We start from the raw sequence: 20,867 nt of genomic DNA, 5'->3' as shown, positions 1-20,867 counted from the left end.
ATGGTGCACTATACTGAAAAATACACACACATACATACATACATACAAAGCATGACATCGGGTAGAAGAATTCAGAGTCGGTTCTAAGCCTTCTAGGAAACGGGTTACCTGATTCCTGGAAAGGGTTAATTACACCGTGTTTGCCCCTCAAGCACTACAAAGTAATGCAGGTTGAAATAATCAAGTTTGAAAGTCATTGCACGTCATGGCAGGAGCAGGGGAGAAGGGAAGAGAATTCAAGCCAGCTGACCGTACACATTTGTGTGTTCTGCTTTCACATTTTTTAAATGTCCAACAGTGATGGGTTCTGGTGGTTCCGAAATGTCGTGGAGGGGGAGGTCTTCCAGGATGACAATGCCCCCATCCACAGAGCATGTGTGGTCGCCCCGTCGTTTGATGAGCATGACACTGATGTTATCCATATGTCATGGCCTTCTCAGTCACCAGATCTGAACCAAATACAGCATTTATGGAATATTCTGGAACGACGTCTGAGACGGCGCTTTTCCCCTCGATCAACCAGACGTGAGTTGATTGACTTTCTCGTGGAAGAATGGTGCCGCATCCCTCCTGCAGACTTCCAGAGGCTGGCAGACTATGCCACGGTGCATACAGGCTGTACTGGCCGCACAATGCCCTATTAAGTGACTTTACATTGGTGTTTCCATTTTTTTGTCCACTACCTGCATATAGACAAGCGTTTGCGTGTCTATATATAGACACACACACTTGTTCATACATAAGAATGTGAAATAAACTATATTCCACTAATAAGAAAGGCTCCAAAACAAGGAGGCGGCCATTTGGCCCATCAAATACAAGTTCCTACGTTATTATGCTCCCCTATCAGCAGATGATTTTGAATTAAAAAAAAAAAAAATTAAAAAAAGAGAAAAAAAATCACTAAATAATGAATTCTCCCTGCAACCCTCCACCCACACAATATTGTTCTACTGTTTGCTTTTGAAATGCATTTATCTGGATACAACTGAATGATCTAATTTAAAATGACTGTACACACTTAAACTGAAGAACCATCTTTATTGATTGAGATCACATACAGACTATAAAGTTGCTACTTTAACAGATCATTTTTACCTTAAGCATCAGATATTAATATCAGATCACTGGAGCCGTGCCTTTTTGCTCCATATCTCCCAGTACTTCACTGTTGAAAATAGCACACTCTTAGTGAAGCGAGATCTCAGTAAATGAAGCATGGTTGTCTGTGCACTATGAATACTGCACACTCCAGTAACATTCTATTAAAAAAAAGACAGTCATCCTTTTTAGGTTGCAGGCTACAATGTATTCACAACTTACAGGTAGTAGTGTTTTCCAGCAGCAGGCAAACTTCTTTTTCTGTAGTCTATCCCAGAGTCCAACTGAAGGGTTGTGCAGTATTCCTATATAAACATACAAAAATGAACGGAGCTTTTAAAACTTTTTTTTTTTTAAAGAAGTAGTCTGTTTAGTTTTTTCTTTCATTGTTTATACTTTACCAAAAACACACACCTGGGGCAAACTGCCCCCCTCCCCTTTTAAAACCTGTCTGCACTGCACAACTATGTGTGTTGTAGCAGTATGAGGTTATAAACAATCAGCAATTAAAATTTTTAACACTGAAATTAAAAAAGGGAATTGCCATTTGTCATGTACAGTTATTAGTTATTTTCAATATTGGATTTTTATGTTCCTAACTTGTTTAAATGTAAAACAGTTCAAGTTTGGATGGAGCACCTTTAAAAGCAACACTAGTGGAATCTTAGAATTAAAAGTATACTGTATTAGTATTCAACAACAGTACTTGCAAATTATGGAATCAGTGCATTTCTGCTATCATCCTTCTTGATCTGGGAATAATTAGTAATCACTACAAAGCTAGAAGACCGAAATATTCTATTCTTCAATGCTGTCAACTTTCATCTTGATCCATGTTTTAATGAACAGAGTTCCATTTCTGAAGCAATTTGTTGAATAAGTCATAATTACAACCCGACATGCAAAGAATTGTAACACAAAAGGAAATGTCATTTCATCAACCATTGCAACCCTGCGCTGATCTTCAATGTAAACAGTTTCAACACTGCATCAAAAATGTACATTTGCCTTGTTTCTCATATAGACCAACACATGTGCTTTATTTGGTGGCCTACAGGAAAAGACACACAATCAGTCATAATTTCATGGAGCACGGCTGCTATTTATATCAGAAGAAACGCCTTGGCATTTTCACATATAGGTACGTGATTTTCATTTTAGAGGCTTCATTAAAACTTTAGATTTGATATATGCTGCATCCTCATAAACTTTAGAAAGTCACAGAGATCTACACTTACTGTAGTATTGCTTGCTAGTTTGCCAAAAGCAAGATTCCCAGTTTGTTACATTGTGATGTATTGCATTACCAAGGTTAATAAAATACATAATGTTTTATATTCTTGAACATGGATAAATACGTTGAGTGCAAGTCAATCAATTGTACTAGTTTATTTTAGTATTGCGATAAAACACAATTTATCAATGATTTGGTGTATTCAAATATATACATATTTAAAAAAAAAAAATTTAACTTCAAAATGTGTCAAATTATAATCCCCCCGCCCCCAATCATTTTTCCCTTCACCTTAGCAATTCCCCACATGTCTCAGGAAACCCAGAGGTTCAGTGAGCGTCCACAGATCCCACGACCAAGCCAGCTTCCTTTTTCACCCAGGAACTCGAGAGCATTCAGCGAGCTACCAGCCTCTGGAGAACAAAGGCCAGCCCTGAAGTTGTCTGCTCTGAGCTCACTGGACACCTGGCCAGCAGGGTTTGCTGTAGAGCGATGAGGAGAAACAGTCCCTGCCTAACCCACGCCAAAACCCATGCAACGCTCCCTTCAGAGTCCCTCTTTAAACAATTTGTGAACATCCATAAGTTGAAAGACATATAAGTGCCTCAGTTAGAGTGTGGGGACCATTGTGGATGGCTTACCAATTTGAACCTGTGGCAATTCAATTATAGGAACTGTAGATCACCCAGCACTCCTTGTTCACCTGGCAACGATGTCTGTTTCTTGTTTAATACTCTTAAGAATCACTTGCGTAGGAAAAATTGATCTACAGAAAGGAGCAGCATAGAAACAAACCAAAAGAGCACTGAACTTAATTGAGAATTACTTGAACATGGAATAGACAAAGACAAGGAGATGTGATACCTTGGAATGAAAGCCATTCTTTTCCGTCTTCTCCGAACTTCCTGTTTTCAGCTTGTATGTCACCGTCAAACAGCATAAATCAGCTCATGGCTCGTAAATGAGGTTTAAAATGTACAATATATAAAATGTCAAGCATAATACCTCTTATGAAATGCAAATCATATCACTCAACGGGTGGAGTGATTAAAGTAATTCTTTTCACAGCCACTAACCACATGACAGGTAAGTAAATTATGTTGAATTAATATTATGAGGGAAAAACGTCCAAGTATTCAAAAGCAGTGCATAGAGGGGACTTTAATGAAAGCAGCAAGAACACAGCGTACAAACTCATTATAAAATATACAGTTGCAACAAAGAGAAGCAGGAGTCCTTGGATTAAAGCGCTTTAGACAATTGAGTGGTAATGGAGTACAGGTTAATGGTTTGCCTAATGGAGCCAAAAAACCTGTTCCAATCTTGGGAGCTTGTTTGAAGAACCAGAACCCTTCTTAAAATGATTTTGAAGCAGCAGAAGCTCTCTTAAGTCTTAAATACTGACGTGTCTTTTTGATGACTGTATCTCATCTAGCATACACAAGTATGCATATTTAATTCCGTAGGCGGAGGATTTGTAAAGATTCAGAGCCTTAACATGTTACAAAACACCCCACAAAGTTTACAAGAAACACAATACATTACTTTTGCTGGGCCCGTGTTGTCCATATCACAGCGTTATATTTTCAAGTGGGCAACACACTTCAATATTTACTTGGGAACATTTGCCTTCAGAAAAAGTCTTCTAAGGATCTCAGTGTATGCAAATCAAACTCCTTTTTTTCTGTTCCCACAATATGCCACTCAGTTCCAACAGAGCACCAGCTTTGTTGCAGGAGGGAGCATTATCTGGATACACTGATGTTCAGAAGAACAGAAACTCACTCTCTCCTGGCTAACGTTCCCAAGTAAAAGTTTTAAAAATAAATAAATAAAAATTCCTCTAGTTTATTCAACTATGATGTGAGAATTAAAATAATAAATAAATACATAAATAAAAACTACGGGACTATGTATATCTATATAAACAACAACAACAAAAAATGTAAAAAAACACTTTACTGCGATATGGACAACATGGAATACAGAAATGTCTTTGTTGTCAACACTGCAGGGGGTTCTGTAATGTTTTAAGTAATTGTAATTGGCAATGTGCTAAAGTTAGGCTAACCCACATTTCCCATCTTCAGATTCACCCTATTGTCTGAACTGCAATTAGAAATAAAACCAATTTTTTTTCTTTATTTTTTACCAACATGCCTTGAATTAAGAAAAAAAAAAAACTGAGAAGGTTCATTGAGCTCTAAACAAAGATATCTAACTCTTTTGGTCTGATGAAGTCCACTACCTCATTACTAACAGCAGAAAACATTTGATGCTTTTTTTGTTCAGTGACAATTGACTAGCCTCAAAGCACTCGGGGTAGCTCTAAATGAGAGGGGGGGGGGGGGGGGGGGGGGGGGGAGGGGGGGGGGGGGGGGGGGGGGGGGGGGTTGTAGTCCATTCATCATTTTGTGTCTTACAGACACTATGTAGAAGAAGAAGAAAAAAAAATGCTTAAAAACACTGCCTTTATTCTGCCAATCCTGGTCGACTCTTCTTAGATCAAAGATTTTTCACTACTGGGGCTTTCTCTTCTAAATGTATTCTGGCTGAGGACAGGGATACAACAATGCATACACACTAATTATGCCTAATTATCTATTCCCTTTAAGTGTGACCAGCTTTGGCCAGGACTGTTTGTTACATGGGTTTCTCACAACCTCCCCTTGCCCTGTCCAGTCCTCTAAAAGAAATGTCTTTTGAAAACTGTTGCTGGCTTTAGTCCTCCCATCCTCGGCAAGAGGAGTGTCACCTGCATTATATACTTATTCCATTCTTAACTGTGACAGATATGCATGTAAAATATAGGGACCTCCTGGTTAATTTGGTGATTCCCGCTTGCTTGGGAGCCCTGAAAACACCCTCTCCTGTGGGTCTTGTCCTCCCGATTTCCTTTCATGATCTAAATGAGACGTTTATTGGATTATGGTTCTTCTCTACAGACCTCTGAGGTGGCCTGGGACAAAAAGCTTAAAAAATCTCTTGTGGCTATACTAATTGCCTTGGGATTTTCAGAGAACAACAACTGATTTCCCATTACATCAGAAGGCTAACACAGGGAATGGTAATGGGACTTGTAATCAAACTAATGTTTTTTTATTTTTTTAGTGCAAGCAGGGTCTTGAGGAGGTATGCATAACATAAAGGATACACACAACATGTTACTGCTGTAGTTCGGATTTAAGATAACATGGTTTAAAATGGGTTCTGTATCATTCATTTAACATGGTCATTCCTGCCTACAGAATTCTTATTACGCTGCTTTTATTTCAGATTTCAATTTACTTAAAGGGCAATTTGGAAGGGGCGTGAAATATCAGTATCATCTCAAGCAATCGTGTTGTTCTTCTTTATAGTCTGTTCTGAGCTCTCAGAATCATGTCCAACATCCAAGTATATCTATTACACCAGTGTAACCAATAACCTCTGTACCTCAGTTTTTACATCTGTATAAATGGCGCATAGATTCTTATACACACACAAGTGTTACAGGGGGACAGGTTATTGGTTACACTATGGTGTAGTATATCGATTACTTCCCTCAATGGCCTTATGGGTGCCACACAGAAAATGCTCACAGTTCAAACATAGTAAAAAAAAAAAAAAAAAAAAAAAACCTGATTAAAAAAAAACTGTCGTGTTTTTTGTCCCATTGCATCTGGTGTGCGGCAACTACTACTGCTAATAAGATACTGGATCTCCAGGTAGGTGGATATTGTAACATTATCTTCAAAGACAACAGACCTTTTATATATAAATACTTTTAAAAAGTAGGTGTATGACATTATTCACCCATATGACTACCAACAAAATGCATCACTGTATGAGTGAAATTAAGCTTTTTACTATTTTAAAAACCTTCCATTGATACTTTGTCAAACATATCTGATTGACTAAAATTGCCACAAGCTAAAAAAAATAAAAATAAAACACACACACACACACACACACACACACACACTGTTCTTAACTATTCTATTAGAAACATTAAAATAATATGCAGCACAAAATCTAAAATATTAATCCTAAATACATCTTTTTACCAATGGATATGTCCAAAACAATTTCCAAGCTTTGTGAATCCACTAGGAACTGAAAACAGATAAGATGACTAATGTTCAGTTCAACTATTTTTTATTATTATTATTATGAAACAGAAAACCATCACCAAGTAACTGCTGTCCTGCTAACTGTGAGCCTTCCACCTGCTGACTACTAATTCTACCATTCAAAGCAATAATAGAATAACAGATTTGTGCTGTAAAAGTTATGCAGTTAAACACAAGCTTTCTTTCACATAAATAATTTCCAACCAATCAATGGTTAACAACTCATCTCTATTTAGCATCGTTTTATTCCAGGTTGATTCCCCATTAGCCTTTCTGCTTCTCCCTGCACACCACTAATCACCATGATTTACCACAAGACTACTTCATTTTGACTGAAATGATTTTCTGCCCAGTTGGAACACCTCCTCCAAACACCCCTTCAAAACAAGTCCCTTGCAGGAGCAGCATTGTGAAGAGCTAAAAGGGATGGCAGTCCTGCTGTTCCGCCTGCAATCTCGGTAATAAAAAGTCAATTGATAAGTAAAGACATCACTGGAGGATTAAACCTGGCACTCCAGCTCAGATGACAGCTGAGCTGAGGTCACAGGGTCCTGGCACTGACCTCCAGGCCTGGTCTCAGCTCATTCACGTCTTATAAAAGCTGTTGTACTCTCATGGTATTATGAAGATGCTGCCTGACAGCTCTGGTTTTCTCAATTAAAGCAGTCCAATGACAAAAATGACCAAGTTTCCACAGCATTAGGTGCTGCTAGAATAACCTTGCATTACAAAAACGAGGATGGTACAACAAAAGCTACACGGAATCATAAAAAGTGCTTTAAAAATAGAATGGTGTTAATCGTTTATAAAGTGGAGTAAGCAATGTTTAAATAGGCGACTAACCTATGTTACATAAATTAAGTTTCAGTATTGTCAAGCGAGAACAAAAAATGCCAGCCTGTTCTGCCAATATAAGAATATGAAAAGAAGTCACTTCATTTGACATAAAATAAAAACTTTATTTAAAACGTCTGGAATACTGTTTTTACTCTGCGTAATGTGGAATTTGAAGTATAGCCAGCTCCCCCTCAACAGCTAATCAAAATTTTAAAAATGAATTCAGTGGTGAATTTGGAAAGTACTAATGCAAACAAGATTTACAGTGGCTTGCGAAAGTATTGACCCCCCGTGGCATTTTTCCTGTTTTGTTGCCTTACAACCTGGAATTAAAATGGATTTTTGGGGGGTTTGTATCATTTGATTTACACAACATGCCTACCACTTTGAAGATGCAAAATATTTTTTATTGTGAAACAAACAAGAAATAAGACAAAAAAACAGAAAACTTGAGCATGCATAAGTATTCACCCCCCCAAAGTCAATACTTTGTAGAGCCACCTTTTGCAGCAATTACAGCTGCAAGTCTCTTGGGGTATGTATCTATAAACTTGGCACATCTAGCCACTGGGATTTATGCCCATTCTTCAAGGCAAAACTGCTCCAGCTCCTTCAAGTTGGATGGGTTCCGCTGGTGTACAGCAATCTTTAAGTCATACCACAGATTCTCAATTGGATTGAGGTCTGGGCTTTGACTAGGCCATTCCAAGACATTTAAATGTTTCCCCTTAAACCACTCGAGTGTTGCTTTAGCAGTATGCTTAGGGTCATTGTCCTGCTGGAAGGTGAACCTCCGTCCCAGTCTCAAATCTCTGGAAGACTGAAACAGGTTTCCCTCAAGAATTTCCCTGTATTTAGCGCCATCCATCATTCCTTCAATTCTGACCAGTTTCCCAGTCCCTGCCGATGAAAAACATCCCCACACCATGATGCTGCCACCACCATGCTTCACTGTGGGGATGGTGTTCTCGGGGTGATGAGAGGTGTTGGGTTTGCGCCAGACATAGCGTTTTCCTTGATGGCCAAAAAGCTCAATTTTAGTCTCATCTGACCAGAGAACCTTCTTCCATATGTTTGGGGAGTTTCCCACATGCCTTTTGGCGAACACCAAACTTGTTTGCTTATTTTTTTCTTTAAGCAATGGCTTTTTTCTGGCCACTCTTCCGTAAAGCCCAGCTCTGTGGAGTGTATGGCTTAAAGTGGTCCTATGGACAGATACTCCAATCTCCGCTGTGGAGCTTTGCAGCTCCTTCAGGGTTATCTTTGGTCTCTTTGTTGCCTCTCTGATTAATGCCCTCCTTGCCTGATCCGTGAGTTTTGGTGGGCGGCCCTCTCTTGCCAGGTTTGTTCTGGTGCCATATTCTTTCCATTTTTTAATAATGGCTTTAATGGTGCTCTGTGGGATGTTCAAAGTTTCGGATATTTTTTTATAACCCAACCCTGATCTGTACTTCTCCACAACTTTGTCCCTGACCTGTCTGGAGAGCTCCTTGGTCTTCACGGTGCCGCTTGCTTGGTGGTGCCCCTTGCTTAGTGGTGTTGCAGACTCTGGGGCCTTTCAGAACAGGTGTATATATACTGAGATCATGTGACACTTAGATTGCACACAGGTGGACTTTATTTAACTAATTATGTGACTCCTGAAGGTAATTGGTTGCACCAGATCTTATTTAGAGGCTTAATAGCAAAGGGGGTGAATACATATGCACGCACCACTTTTCTGTGATTTATTTTTTAGAATTTTTTGAAACAAGTTATTTTTTTCATTTCACTTCACCAATTTGGACTATTTTGTGTATGTCCATTACATTAAATCCAAATAAAAATCCATTTTAATTCCAGGCTGTAAGGCAACAAAATAGAAAAAATGCCAAGGGGGGTCAATACTTTCGCAAGCCAATGTAAAACCTGTTGCTTAAAATGTAGGAATGCAATTCTAATAAAGATTTTGTTCATAAGCTCATTTTAACTATATATAATTACTATACACAAATTGCAAGGCTTATATTCATTAAGTACTCCACACAGCTTTCTTTCACGTCTGTATGGTGGAGATAGCATGTCATGAAGTACATTTTTAGTTTTATTTCAGGATTTGTCAATTCAAGGTAACACTTTGCTAGTATCTAATGTGTACAAAAGACTAACAATATAAACAATACGCTCAAAAAGTTGTAACAATTTTAATTTGTCTGGCAAGCACGACACTTTAGTGTTCAGTTTATTATTATATATATTAAAAATGCAGTTGTAGTGGTAGTGCTCTATATAATGTGAATATTGGCTTGCATAAATACAATTAAATTGCAAAGCTGTAAAATATGTTCTGTTGCTCACTTGAACTCTAACTTTGAAATGTAAGCAGCCTATTAGTTCCCATCATTAGCTGACTTATTAGCTAAACCCTCTTAATTATGATGAGGAATGTATCCTTAGTACCTTTGTGAGGATCAAAGAAATACTGCTCCGACCTTTATCAATATTATAGTTAGGCTGAAAAAATAAAAATACATGACTTTCTTTACCTTCAGTACTGTAATGAATGGCACAAAGTTAGCCCTCTGAAGCCCGTTTTTATAGAGGTCTGAAAGAGAAAATTGGAATTAGCTTTGCTATTTAGCCTTAATAATGCAATTTATTCCCTCCCAAATTGACAAATAAAGCCGCTATTGATAAAAGGAACATATAACAAAAGGGATGAACAAGAGCAGACATTGATTTCTCTACGAGCGACACATGAAATTCATTACATTCCCGAACAATGATTGCCAAAGAAAAGCTGCACTGCACAAAACACATCTAAAGGCTGCCAATGAAAAGAGATCTTAACTGGGTCTGGAAACACATTACCTTTCAAAGAGAGCAGTATAGAAATATAACAAAACCCTGCTCAAGCTGTTTACATCAACTGTTGCAAATATGAACTACTATTTAATGGAGCAGCCAGAATTCCTCATTAAATTACCTAAAAAGCAATATACAACCTGAATAAAAAACAACATTATCATCATCTGTCTTTATTAATAAGATACAAATACATGCAGCTCTGAGAACGGTCCTCCTGTGTGGGATTATGAACTGTGCAGCTTGCTTGAGATGAAAACAAGTACCACGACACTAGTTCAATGAGCTTTCAGTTAAAAAAGACATTATCACAGCACTGAAGCAATCAGTCTCAGCACATGTCTTGTTAGTACTTTGTGGGCTTAATGGCCAGGCCTAGGTATCAAACCCATTGCAAGCAGTATTTATGGAACTACGTAGACTTCCTCTGAAACTTCAACTATATATCCAAGTAAAAGAGGAGAACTTATCACGATCTTGCAAAGATGTTTTTAATTATCAAATAAATACATGCCATAAAAATATGTTACCAACACACACAGTATATAGTGATGCACAATGAAAACGCAAGCGTCTAAGTTTTACATCAACAGCCCATTGGGCACATACATAATGCTGTTTACATTTTAAATATTGAGCAGATAGGTTTGTTGCTTGTTTGAGTAGTATTGTTCCTTGAGATAACAAATACTGAGCTCAAGTCATGTGATTAAATCAACTCTGAAAGCCGACCTGTTCTCTTGCTTTCCATGCTCCTTAAACCCGATGTTATTAGCTGCTGCTACTATTTCATGTATTGTTACTATCATGTATTTTGCACTTTCCACTGTATATTGTACTATTTCATGTATTCTGTATGTTCCACTGTATTTAGTGTACTATTTCATGTATTATGCTACCATGTATTATGTACTTTCCAATGTATTATGCATTTCTCTGTTTGAAGTATTATGGATTTTCTTGTATTTATTGCATCGTGTAAAGCACTTTGTGATGGTATTCTACTATGAAAGGCGCTATATAAAATAAAGATTGCTTGATTGATAGCATAGTGAAGGTCTCAATGGTTGCAGGCCAAAGAAAACTTAGTAAAACAAGGACAATTGCTTAAAGTTTGCAAAATGGCATTTGAATCATGGATATGAGTGCTGGTCAAAGGTTTTTTGGAGTAATGAAACAAAAATCGAGCTATTTGGTCTCCCTGATAGTCATTTGCTTTAGAGAAAGTCTGGTGAGGCCTACAAAGAAAAGAACATCATATCTACTGTCAAGCATGGAGGTGGTAATATCCTTCTATGGGGCTCTTTTTACTCTAATGGCACAAGAAATTTAGTTCCAATACATGGTAAAATGGATTCCATAGCATACCAAGAGATATTGGCTAATCATCCAAAACCTGGTTTAAAGCGCTACTGGACGTTCCAACACAATGATCCAAAGGACACAATAAAATCTATTTCAGAATGGTTAAAGAAGAATAAAATTAAGTTTCTGGAATGGCCTATTCAAAGTTCCAATCTAAATCCAGTTAAGAATCTTTGGTATAAGTTGAAGAAGACTGTACAAGATTAGTCCTTTTGGAGTTTTGCAAAAAAACATAAAACAAATGCTGAAATAAATAATTGTAGGCATCTATTTCTTGTAACTTTTTCCTCATCCACAAAAGCAAAACTTTTGCTACAAAAGTTTTTTCCTACAATGATTTGCTTGAGAAATTATGTAAACTTCTGACTACAGATGTGTTGTATACAGTGCCTTTAGAAAGTCTACACCCCCTTTCAAATTTTTTTCACCTTTTGTTGCCCTATAGCCTGGAATTAAAATGAATTAAAATAGTTTTTTTTTCATTTATCTACACATCCTACCCCACAACTTCCAAGTGAAAAAAATATTCTAGAAATTTGTAGAAAATTAATTAAAAATAAAAACTGAAATAGCTTGGTTGGATAAGTGTCCACCCCCCTTGTAATAGCAATCCTAAATTAGCTTGGGTGTAACCAATCGCCTTCAAAATCACGCACCAAGTTATGTAGCCTCCCCACCTGTGTTAAATTGTAGTGATTCACATGATTTCAAGATAAATTCAGCAGTTTCTGTAGGTTCCCTCTGCTGGGTAGTGCATTTTAAAGCAAAGACTCAACCACGAGCACCAAGGCGCTTTCAAAAGAACTCCGGGACAAAGTTGTTGCAAGGCACAGATCAGGGCATGGGAATTAAAAAAAAAAAAAAAAAAAAAAAAAAAAAAAAAGGTCTTGAATACCCCTTGGAGCACAGTCAAGACGATTATTAAGAAGTGGAAGGTGTATGGCACCACCAAGACCCTGCCTAGATCAGGCCGTCCCTCCAAACTGGATGACCGAGTAAGAAGGAGACTGATCAGAGAGGCTACCTACCTACCAAGGGGCCAATGGCAACTTTGTAAGAGCTACAGACTTTTATGACCAAGACTGGTCAAAGTGTGCATGTGACAACAATACCCCAAGCACTCCACAAATCTGTCCTGTATGGTATGGTGGCAAGAAGGAAGCCATTACTCAAGAAAGCCTACCTTGAATCCCGTTTGATGTATGCAAAAAAAAGAGGAGATTCTGTAGCCATGTGGCAAAGTTTTGTGGTCTGATGAAACTAAATGGAACATTTTGGCCTAAATGCAAAGTGTTATGTTGGCCGTAAACCCAACACAGCGCATCACCCAAAGACCACCATCCCTGCTGTGAAGAATGGTGGTGGCAGCATCATGTTACGTGGATGTTTCTCATTGGCAGGGACTGGGGCACTTGTGAGGATGGAAGGGAAAATGAATGGAGCAAAGTACAGAGAAGTCCTTGAGGAAAACCTGCTGCCCTCTGCAAGAAAGCTGAAACTGGGACGTAAGTTCACCTTTCACCATGACAATGACCCAAAGCACACAACCAAAGCTACACTGGAGTGGCTAAAGAACAAAAAAGGTAAATGTCCTTGAGTGGCCCAGTCCGAGCCCCGACCTAAATCCAATTGAAAATTTGTGCCATGACTTGAAGATTGCTGTCCATCAACGCTCCCCAAGGAACTTGACAGAACTTGAACAGTTTTGTAAAGAAGACTGGTCAAATACTGCAAAATCTACACTGAACAAAAATATAAACGCAGCATGTAAAGTGTTGGTCCCATGAGCTGAAATAAAAGATCCCAGAAATTTTCCATATGCACAAATAGCTTATTTCTCTCAAATTTTCTGCACAAATTTGTTTACAACCCTGTTAGTGAGCAATTCTCCTTTGCCAAGATAATCCATGCACCTGACAGGTGTGGCATATCAAGAAGCTTATAAAACAGCGTGATCATTACACAGGTGCACCTTGTGCTGGGGACAATAAAAGGCCACCTAAAATGTGCAGTTTTGTCACACCACACAATGCCACAGATGTCTCAAATTTTGAGGGAGCGTGCAATTGGCATGCTGACTGCAGGAATGTCCACCAGAGCTGTTGCCAGGGAACTGAATGTTCATTTCTCTACCATAAGCCGCCTCCAATGTAATTTTAGAGAATTTGGCAGTACGTCCAACCGGCCTCACAACCGCAGACCACGTGTAACCACACCAGCCCAGGACCTCCACATCCGGCTTCTTCACCTGCGGGATCATCTAACACCAGCCATCCGGACAGCTGATGAAATTGTGGGTGTGTACAACCGAAGAATTTCTGCACAAACTATCAGAAACCATCTTAAGGAAGCTCATCTGAGTGCTCGTCGTCCTCACCAGGGTCTTTACCTGACTGCAGTTTGGCGCCGTAACCAACTTCAGTGGGCAAATGCTCACCTTCGATGGCCACTGGCACACTGGAGAAGTGTGCTCTTCACGGAAGAATCCCGGTTTCAACTGTACCTGGCAGATGGCAGACAGTGTGTATGGCATCGTGTGGGTGAGCGGTTTGCTGATGTCAACGTTGTGAACAGAGTGCCCCATGGTGGCGGGGGGTTATGGTATGGGCAGGCATAAGCTACGGCCAACAAACACAATTGCATTTTATCGATGGCAATTTGAATGCACAGAGATACCATGACGAGATCCTGAGGCCCATTGTCGTGCCATTCATCCGCCGCCATCACCTCATGTTTCAGCATGATAATGTTGCAAGGGATCTGTACACAATTCCTGGAAGCTGAAAATGTCCCAGTTCTTCCATGGCCTGCATACTCACCAGACATGTCACCCACTGAGTATGTTTGGGATCCTCGATAGCGTGTTCGAATTCCTGCCAATATCCAGCAAGTTCGCACAGCCATTGAAGAGGAGTGGGACAACATTCCACAAGCCACAATCAACAGACTGATCAACTCTATGTGAAGGAGATGTGTCGCGTTGCATGAGGCAAATGGTGGTAATACCAGATACTGACTGGTTTTCTGATCCACGCCCCTACCTTTTTTTTTTTTTTTTTTAAAAGGTATCTGTGACCAACAGATGCATATCTGTATTCCCAGCCATGTGAAATCCATAGATTAGGGCCTAATGAATTTATTTCAATTAACAGATTTCCTTATATGAATTCTAACGCAGTAAAATCTTTGAAAATGTTGCATGTTGCGTTTATATTTTTGTTCAGTGTAGGTGTGCAAAGTTGTTAGAGACCAAAGGGGTTCAAGGGGGTTGTAGAATTTCTATAGGCATTGTGTGTGTGTGTGTGTGTATATATATCTATATATATATATATATATATATATATATATATATATATATATATATATATATGTGTGTGTATATATATATATATATATATATATATATATATATATATATATATATATATATATGTATATATATATATATATATATATATATATATATATATATATATATATATATATATATATATATATATATATATATATATATATATATATATATATTATTCTATAAATAAATAGGATTTTTCTATGATTCCTAGTGCGACTGAGTCAGAAATAGAGCGTAGATCTGTTACACCCTTCGATATTTTTTCCGATTTTCCTACGACCCTCGGATACATTGTGAAAAGTGTTGAATTTAAATCAAGGGAAGTAATGTTAAAACTGTACAATGCACTAGTAAGACCTCACCTTGAATATTGTGTTCAGTTCTGGTCACCTTGCTATAAAAAAGATATTACTGCTCTAGAAAGAATGCAAAGAAGAGCGACCAGAATTATTCCGGGCTTAAAAGGCATGTCATATGCAGACAGGCTAAAAGAATTGAATCTGTTCAGTCTTGAACAAAGAAGACTACGTGGCGACCTAATTCAAGCATTAAAAATTCTAAAAGGTATTGACAATGTCAACCCAACAGACTTTTTTGACCTGAAAAAAGAAACAAGGACCAGGGGTCACAAATGGAGATTAGACAAAGGGGCATTCAGAACAGAAAATAGGAGGCACTTTTTTACACAGAGAATTGTGAGGGCCTGGAATCAACTCCCCAGTAATGTTGTTGAAGCTGACACCCTGGGATCCTTCAAGAAGCTGCTTGATGAGATTCTGGGATAAATAAGCTACTAACAACCAAACGAGCAAGATGGGCCGAATGGCTTCCTCTCGTTTGTAAACTTTATGTTTTTCCACCGTATATTTTTTAATTAAATCAGTTCATTCAGGGATTATTTTACCAGCTGGAACTTTAATTTCATTTTCAACAGACTATGCTTTGAACCAGATTAATTTCGAACCCTGTTTATGGCCTCTTTGCAAACATATTTACATCTGTTTTAAATGGCTTGTTAATTACTGAACAATGAAAACCATCACTGCAAACTCACAATAAGTTCTCCTCTTTATATATACAGTGCCGAGAAAAAGTTTGTGAACCCCAATGATAATTATGGAAATTCCATAGTTTTACCATGATAGCCTTCTTGAATCAAAACCAGTCTTTTCTTAAATATCCAATAGGGTTTCTATTAACCAATTCCATGTCTTTTGAAACAAAATGATATGTGAATTAGACAAACAATGAATAATTAAGATTCAGGGTATGTGAAAAAGTAAGTGAACTCCTGGTTTTATCAGCTCAATCAAGGGGATAATTAGAATCAGGTGTTTACATAATTAGATAGATCTTCGGGGGTAAATTTGGGAGGTCCCACCCAATATAAAGACAAGAAACTTTGTGAGTTTCGTCTTCACCATACAGGTTTGTGGAAACACGTCAAGCCACGATCAAAATAAATCTCTGAGGAGCTCAGAAAAACACTTATTGATGCTCATCAGTCTAGAAAGGGTTACAAAACCCTTTCTAAGGATTTGGGGCTGCACCAATACACTGTCTGACAGTCTACAAATGGAGAAAGTTCAAGACCACAATCACTCGACCCAGGAGCGGTTGCAGGAAACATCTTGAGCAGGGTTTCTGTCTATGCTGCTCTATTTGAAAAGTAATGCGTTTTACAGACCCATTTATGATCTCTTTCTTTGGCAGCCTTAGAAGTATTTTGTGCAAGGACATCCTCCTGCGGCAAATAAAAACCATATATCACAGACTATCATTCAGTATACATACACACACACACACACACATATACATATATATATAGACACACACACACACGTGTATATGTGTGTGTATATATGTGTATGTATGTGTGTGTGTGATTGTGTGTATATATATATATATATATATATATATATATATATATATATATATATATATATATATATATATATACACACACACACACACACACACACACACACACACATACATATATATATATATATACACACACACACACGTGTATATGTGTGTGTATAATGTGTATATGTGTGTGTGTGTATTATATATATATATATATATATATATATATATATATATATATATATATATATATATATATATATATATATATATATATATATATATATATACACACACACACACACACACACACACATACATATACACACACACACACACACACACAACCGGTCAAAAGTTTTAGAACACCTCCATTTTTCCAGTTTTTATTGAAATTTGCGCAGTTTAATGTCTCAATGTACTCTGAAATTAAAGCATAGAACAAATAAACAATTGGAGATAAAAAAAGAAATCATGGAATCGTTTTGTTTAACAAAATTTAATCTAAATTTTTGACTCATCAAAAGTAGCCACCTTTTGCAGATATAAGAGCCGAACACACTCGTGGCATTCTTTCTACAATGGAAATCAAATATTGTTCGGAAAGTTCTTCCCAACACTGTTGCAGAAGTTCCCACAAATGTGTTGCACTTGTAGGTTGCTTTGCTTTCACCCTTCTGTCCAGTTCATCCCAAACCAGCTCGATGGGGTATAAGTCTGGAGACTGTGCTGGCCATTCCATGATTTGAAGCCTACCATCTTTTCTTCTAAGGTAGTTCTGACATAGCCTGGAGGTATGTTTCACACAATCTCCTCTGAATAGTTGATGTTGAAACATCTGTACTTCTAGTAGCATTTAGCTGAGCTTGTATTTCAGGGGCAGTTAAATCGCCGGTTTCACAGACTTGTGACTTGAATTAACTTGTTCTCCGGTCACCCTTGGCCTGCCTGACCTTGTTCTGTCCTCATGAGTGCCAGTTTCTTCAAATCGTTTGATGGTCTTGGTCACTGCAGTTACAGACACTTGCAAAGTTCTTGCGATTTGTCTAAAGATTGACCTTCATTTCTTAAAGTAATTACAGACTGTTTTTTTTCTTTGTTTAACTGAGCATATTTTGCCATTTTCTGCTCCCTTACATGCAGGAATGACAAACTTGTGCCTGCGCTACCTATATTTATAGTAATCATGGACCCTCACCTGTTAACATTAATTGGTGACAAAAGGTTAATTAGGTAACATGCTAGTTAACTCAGAGAACATCTAACAAAGACACTGTTATACTTAGGCCAGTGTTCTAACACCGTGTTATACACATTTCAGACTTTTAACTGACTTGGGCCTCAGACTGAAATCCCCTTGCTTTGGGTGACCATTTCATTGAAAATGACAAGATTTACATTTTCATTTAAAAATTACATTTTTGAATGCAATTCACTTATGATTATCAGCTTATATAAGTACACGTATCATACAATTAAATATTAAGTGTTTATAGACAGGTTTATACAGTTAAAAGCATAGATAATCATGAAAAACCTGGTTTCAAGCAGGTGTACTCAAACTTTTGACTGGTACTGTATATATAATATACCCAGAACGTATATATATATGTAATATATATATATATATATATCTATATATATATTATATATATATATATATTTGTCCGTGGCAGGCTCAGCGTTTTTGGACCGTCCCTCCCCCCTCCAGTTCGTGTTAACCAGAGGCAAATTTCTTCATTCACCATCTCGACAGCAAAGCGTTGTATAGCGTAAACTGTATTGAAAGAAACGTCTCGAAACCCCTCTGCTCTTTGGGATTTCTTTTATTAAATACCAAGAAGACCAAAAAAAGTTGAATGAAACTGTGCAAGCGATTGCTGATGTATCATGGAGGCACATCCAATCTCTGGGGTCACTTGACAAGCGCAAGTTCATCATCATCATCATATTTATTATTATTATTATTATTATTATTATTATTATTATTATTAATTATTATATTAATAATACAGTGGCTGTTAAATTAAGTTTGTTCTGCCTAGTCTGCTGTAGTTTGTGCTGCTGCAATGCAAGCTTACATGCAAGCACCATCAATTACATGTAAATAAAGAACTTGTATTTTTATTTAAATTATAAAAACAATTACTGTTCTATATAATGCATTTTTAAACTAAACGTGAATGTTATTATTATTATTATTATTATTATTATTATTATTATTATTATTAGCCTAGACAATTAACGCAAAATAGATCATGGTGCCGCACTGACTTACAGGAGGACAGTCAATTCTCGTTAATACAAATTTCAACGGACCAGCAATACATTTTGCATTATACCACTAATTCGTATTATCATGAGTAGCCTAAAAGCAAAATGTATACTGTTCATTTTTATTTAAGTTAGTTAGTGGTGCAGTCCTAAAATTGTGCACAATTACAAACCACCTGCACATTAATAGAATAGGTGTGCTTCATATTCTTACAGATGCTCAAAATGAGCTGGAGGGAAATGTCACAGAAATTTATTTTCAAGGCTTGTAAGTACACACTGCTTTTAGGGGAAAATAGGTATTTGGGTGTTCGCCTCAAAAATAAATTGAGCACAACTAGCAAACGGGCTGGGAAATGCCAGCAACAGCTGCCACAGTCCCCCAAAAGGACCCAGAGGCAAGATGATGCAGGGTGGACACTAGTTTGACCATTGCAGGGATAGCATGGCTTCTCTGAGCGAGAGGTTCAAGGTCACCTTTTAAATCAGACAACAGCTCAAGAATGATGTGGCTGCCAAGCCTGTACCTCTGCTTAATTTGGTCTTCATTTAATTCGAAGAGGGTAATGAAAGTATGAAATACCCTTTCTCTTCTCATTCTACAAATCACTCGTTCTGGCTGAAGACAATGTCTCCTCCTTGATACAATCACAGCAGCCATGGTTAGGGTATATCGTTTTTCATACTTCCTATTAAAGGTTTGCTAATTATGACAGTTTAAAACATGCTTTCAAAAGTTCTTAACTAACTAATGGAATTATAAGTGTCGCAATAGCCAATAGCTTCAGTGCATCTCATTATACCATTTGAGAACCCTGATCTCCACCCCCTTTTTTGCAAATTTATGCAGGAACACCCATAATTGCATATTCCTCTAAGGCTCACAGGCACAACACTTACATCTACAACCGAATGTTTTGAATTTTTTGTATTTCAGATGTCATTTAAAATAATTTCCAAGACCAGGGTATCAATTTAATTACTGTAAATGATTTCTTTGTTATGTTGTTTTAAAAGTACACTAATTTATATTGATACTTTTGGCAAACACAAATATTTTCTTACCCTCCAAAATGTTGTACAAAGCCATGTTGTGTGTATATATATATATATATATATATATATATATATATATATATATATATATATATATATATATTCTCCGTTGGCATACATACTTATAGAACGAAGACCAGAACCATTCCGATCACTTAATTCGTTTCTCGTATCTACAGATTCCTTACCACGGTATAGGTTTGGTTCAAATGTTGTGTCAGATGAGCTATAGTCTATTGCCCCCGTCTCCCTTTGTACCCCCCACCCCCCCTAGTTCAGTGGAAGGAATGGTTGACATATGCATGCAAAACAAGGCCCATCACATAGAACACATTCTATTCATATATGACAGATAACTGATAAAGAATAATCTCAACATTAAACTAACTAGGGGAGTAACAAAGCACCATCTAAGGGCTGTTCATGGTTCAAGTGTGACCATGTAACCCACTTGTGCTTATCAATTTCAGCTAGCAAATAAGTGTTCAGCTGGAATTTTGGAGCCTTTCATGTAATGTACATCTTATTATGAAGTTGTTATGCATTTATGCATAATTTACCTAATTATCTAAAAAGCTCTTTATTAAGTTCTCAGTCTTTTTATTCACAATGTGATGTCGAGGAAACTTCTCTGAATTACAGTGAGCGCTGTATCACAGACAGGGCACTTGAATGACAGAATATTAGCATTCTCTAAGAAGATACAAGAACATTATCCCACTGTATCTCTTAAATATGCATAACAGCATTCGCCCATGACAAGAGGATATGATAATTCACTCACCCAGGTTTTCCACCCGGAGTAGTTCTGCGAAGTGTA

At 37.4% G+C, this 20,867-nt stretch overlaps 1 protein-coding gene across 2 annotated transcripts in view; it reads right to left on the bottom strand.

Annotated features, from left to right (window-relative positions):
- afg1la (AFG1 like ATPase a) overlaps positions 1 to 20,867 on the bottom strand; it is a 56,429-nt gene that overhangs the window by 10,982 nt on the left and 24,580 nt on the right. For both annotated transcript variants that reach the window (XM_041253328.1, XM_041253329.1), the window contains exons 7-8: positions 9,810 to 9,868; positions 1,324 to 1,406 (exon numbers count right to left, since the gene is read on the bottom strand). In XM_041253328.1, coding sequence (XP_041109262.1) covers positions 1,324 to 1,406; positions 9,810 to 9,868 — 142 coding nt within the window. The remainder of the gene's footprint in view (positions 1 to 1,323; positions 1,407 to 9,809; positions 9,869 to 20,867) is intronic.

This window comes from Polyodon spathula, chromosome 6, assembly GCF_017654505.1.
Source record: "Polyodon spathula isolate WHYD16114869_AA chromosome 6, ASM1765450v1, whole genome shotgun sequence".
NCBI lineage: Eukaryota > Metazoa > Chordata > Actinopteri > Acipenseriformes > Polyodontidae > Polyodon > Polyodon spathula.
Note: the sequence above shows the minus strand (reverse complement) of the source record. Positions and strands in the feature narration are given on the sequence as shown.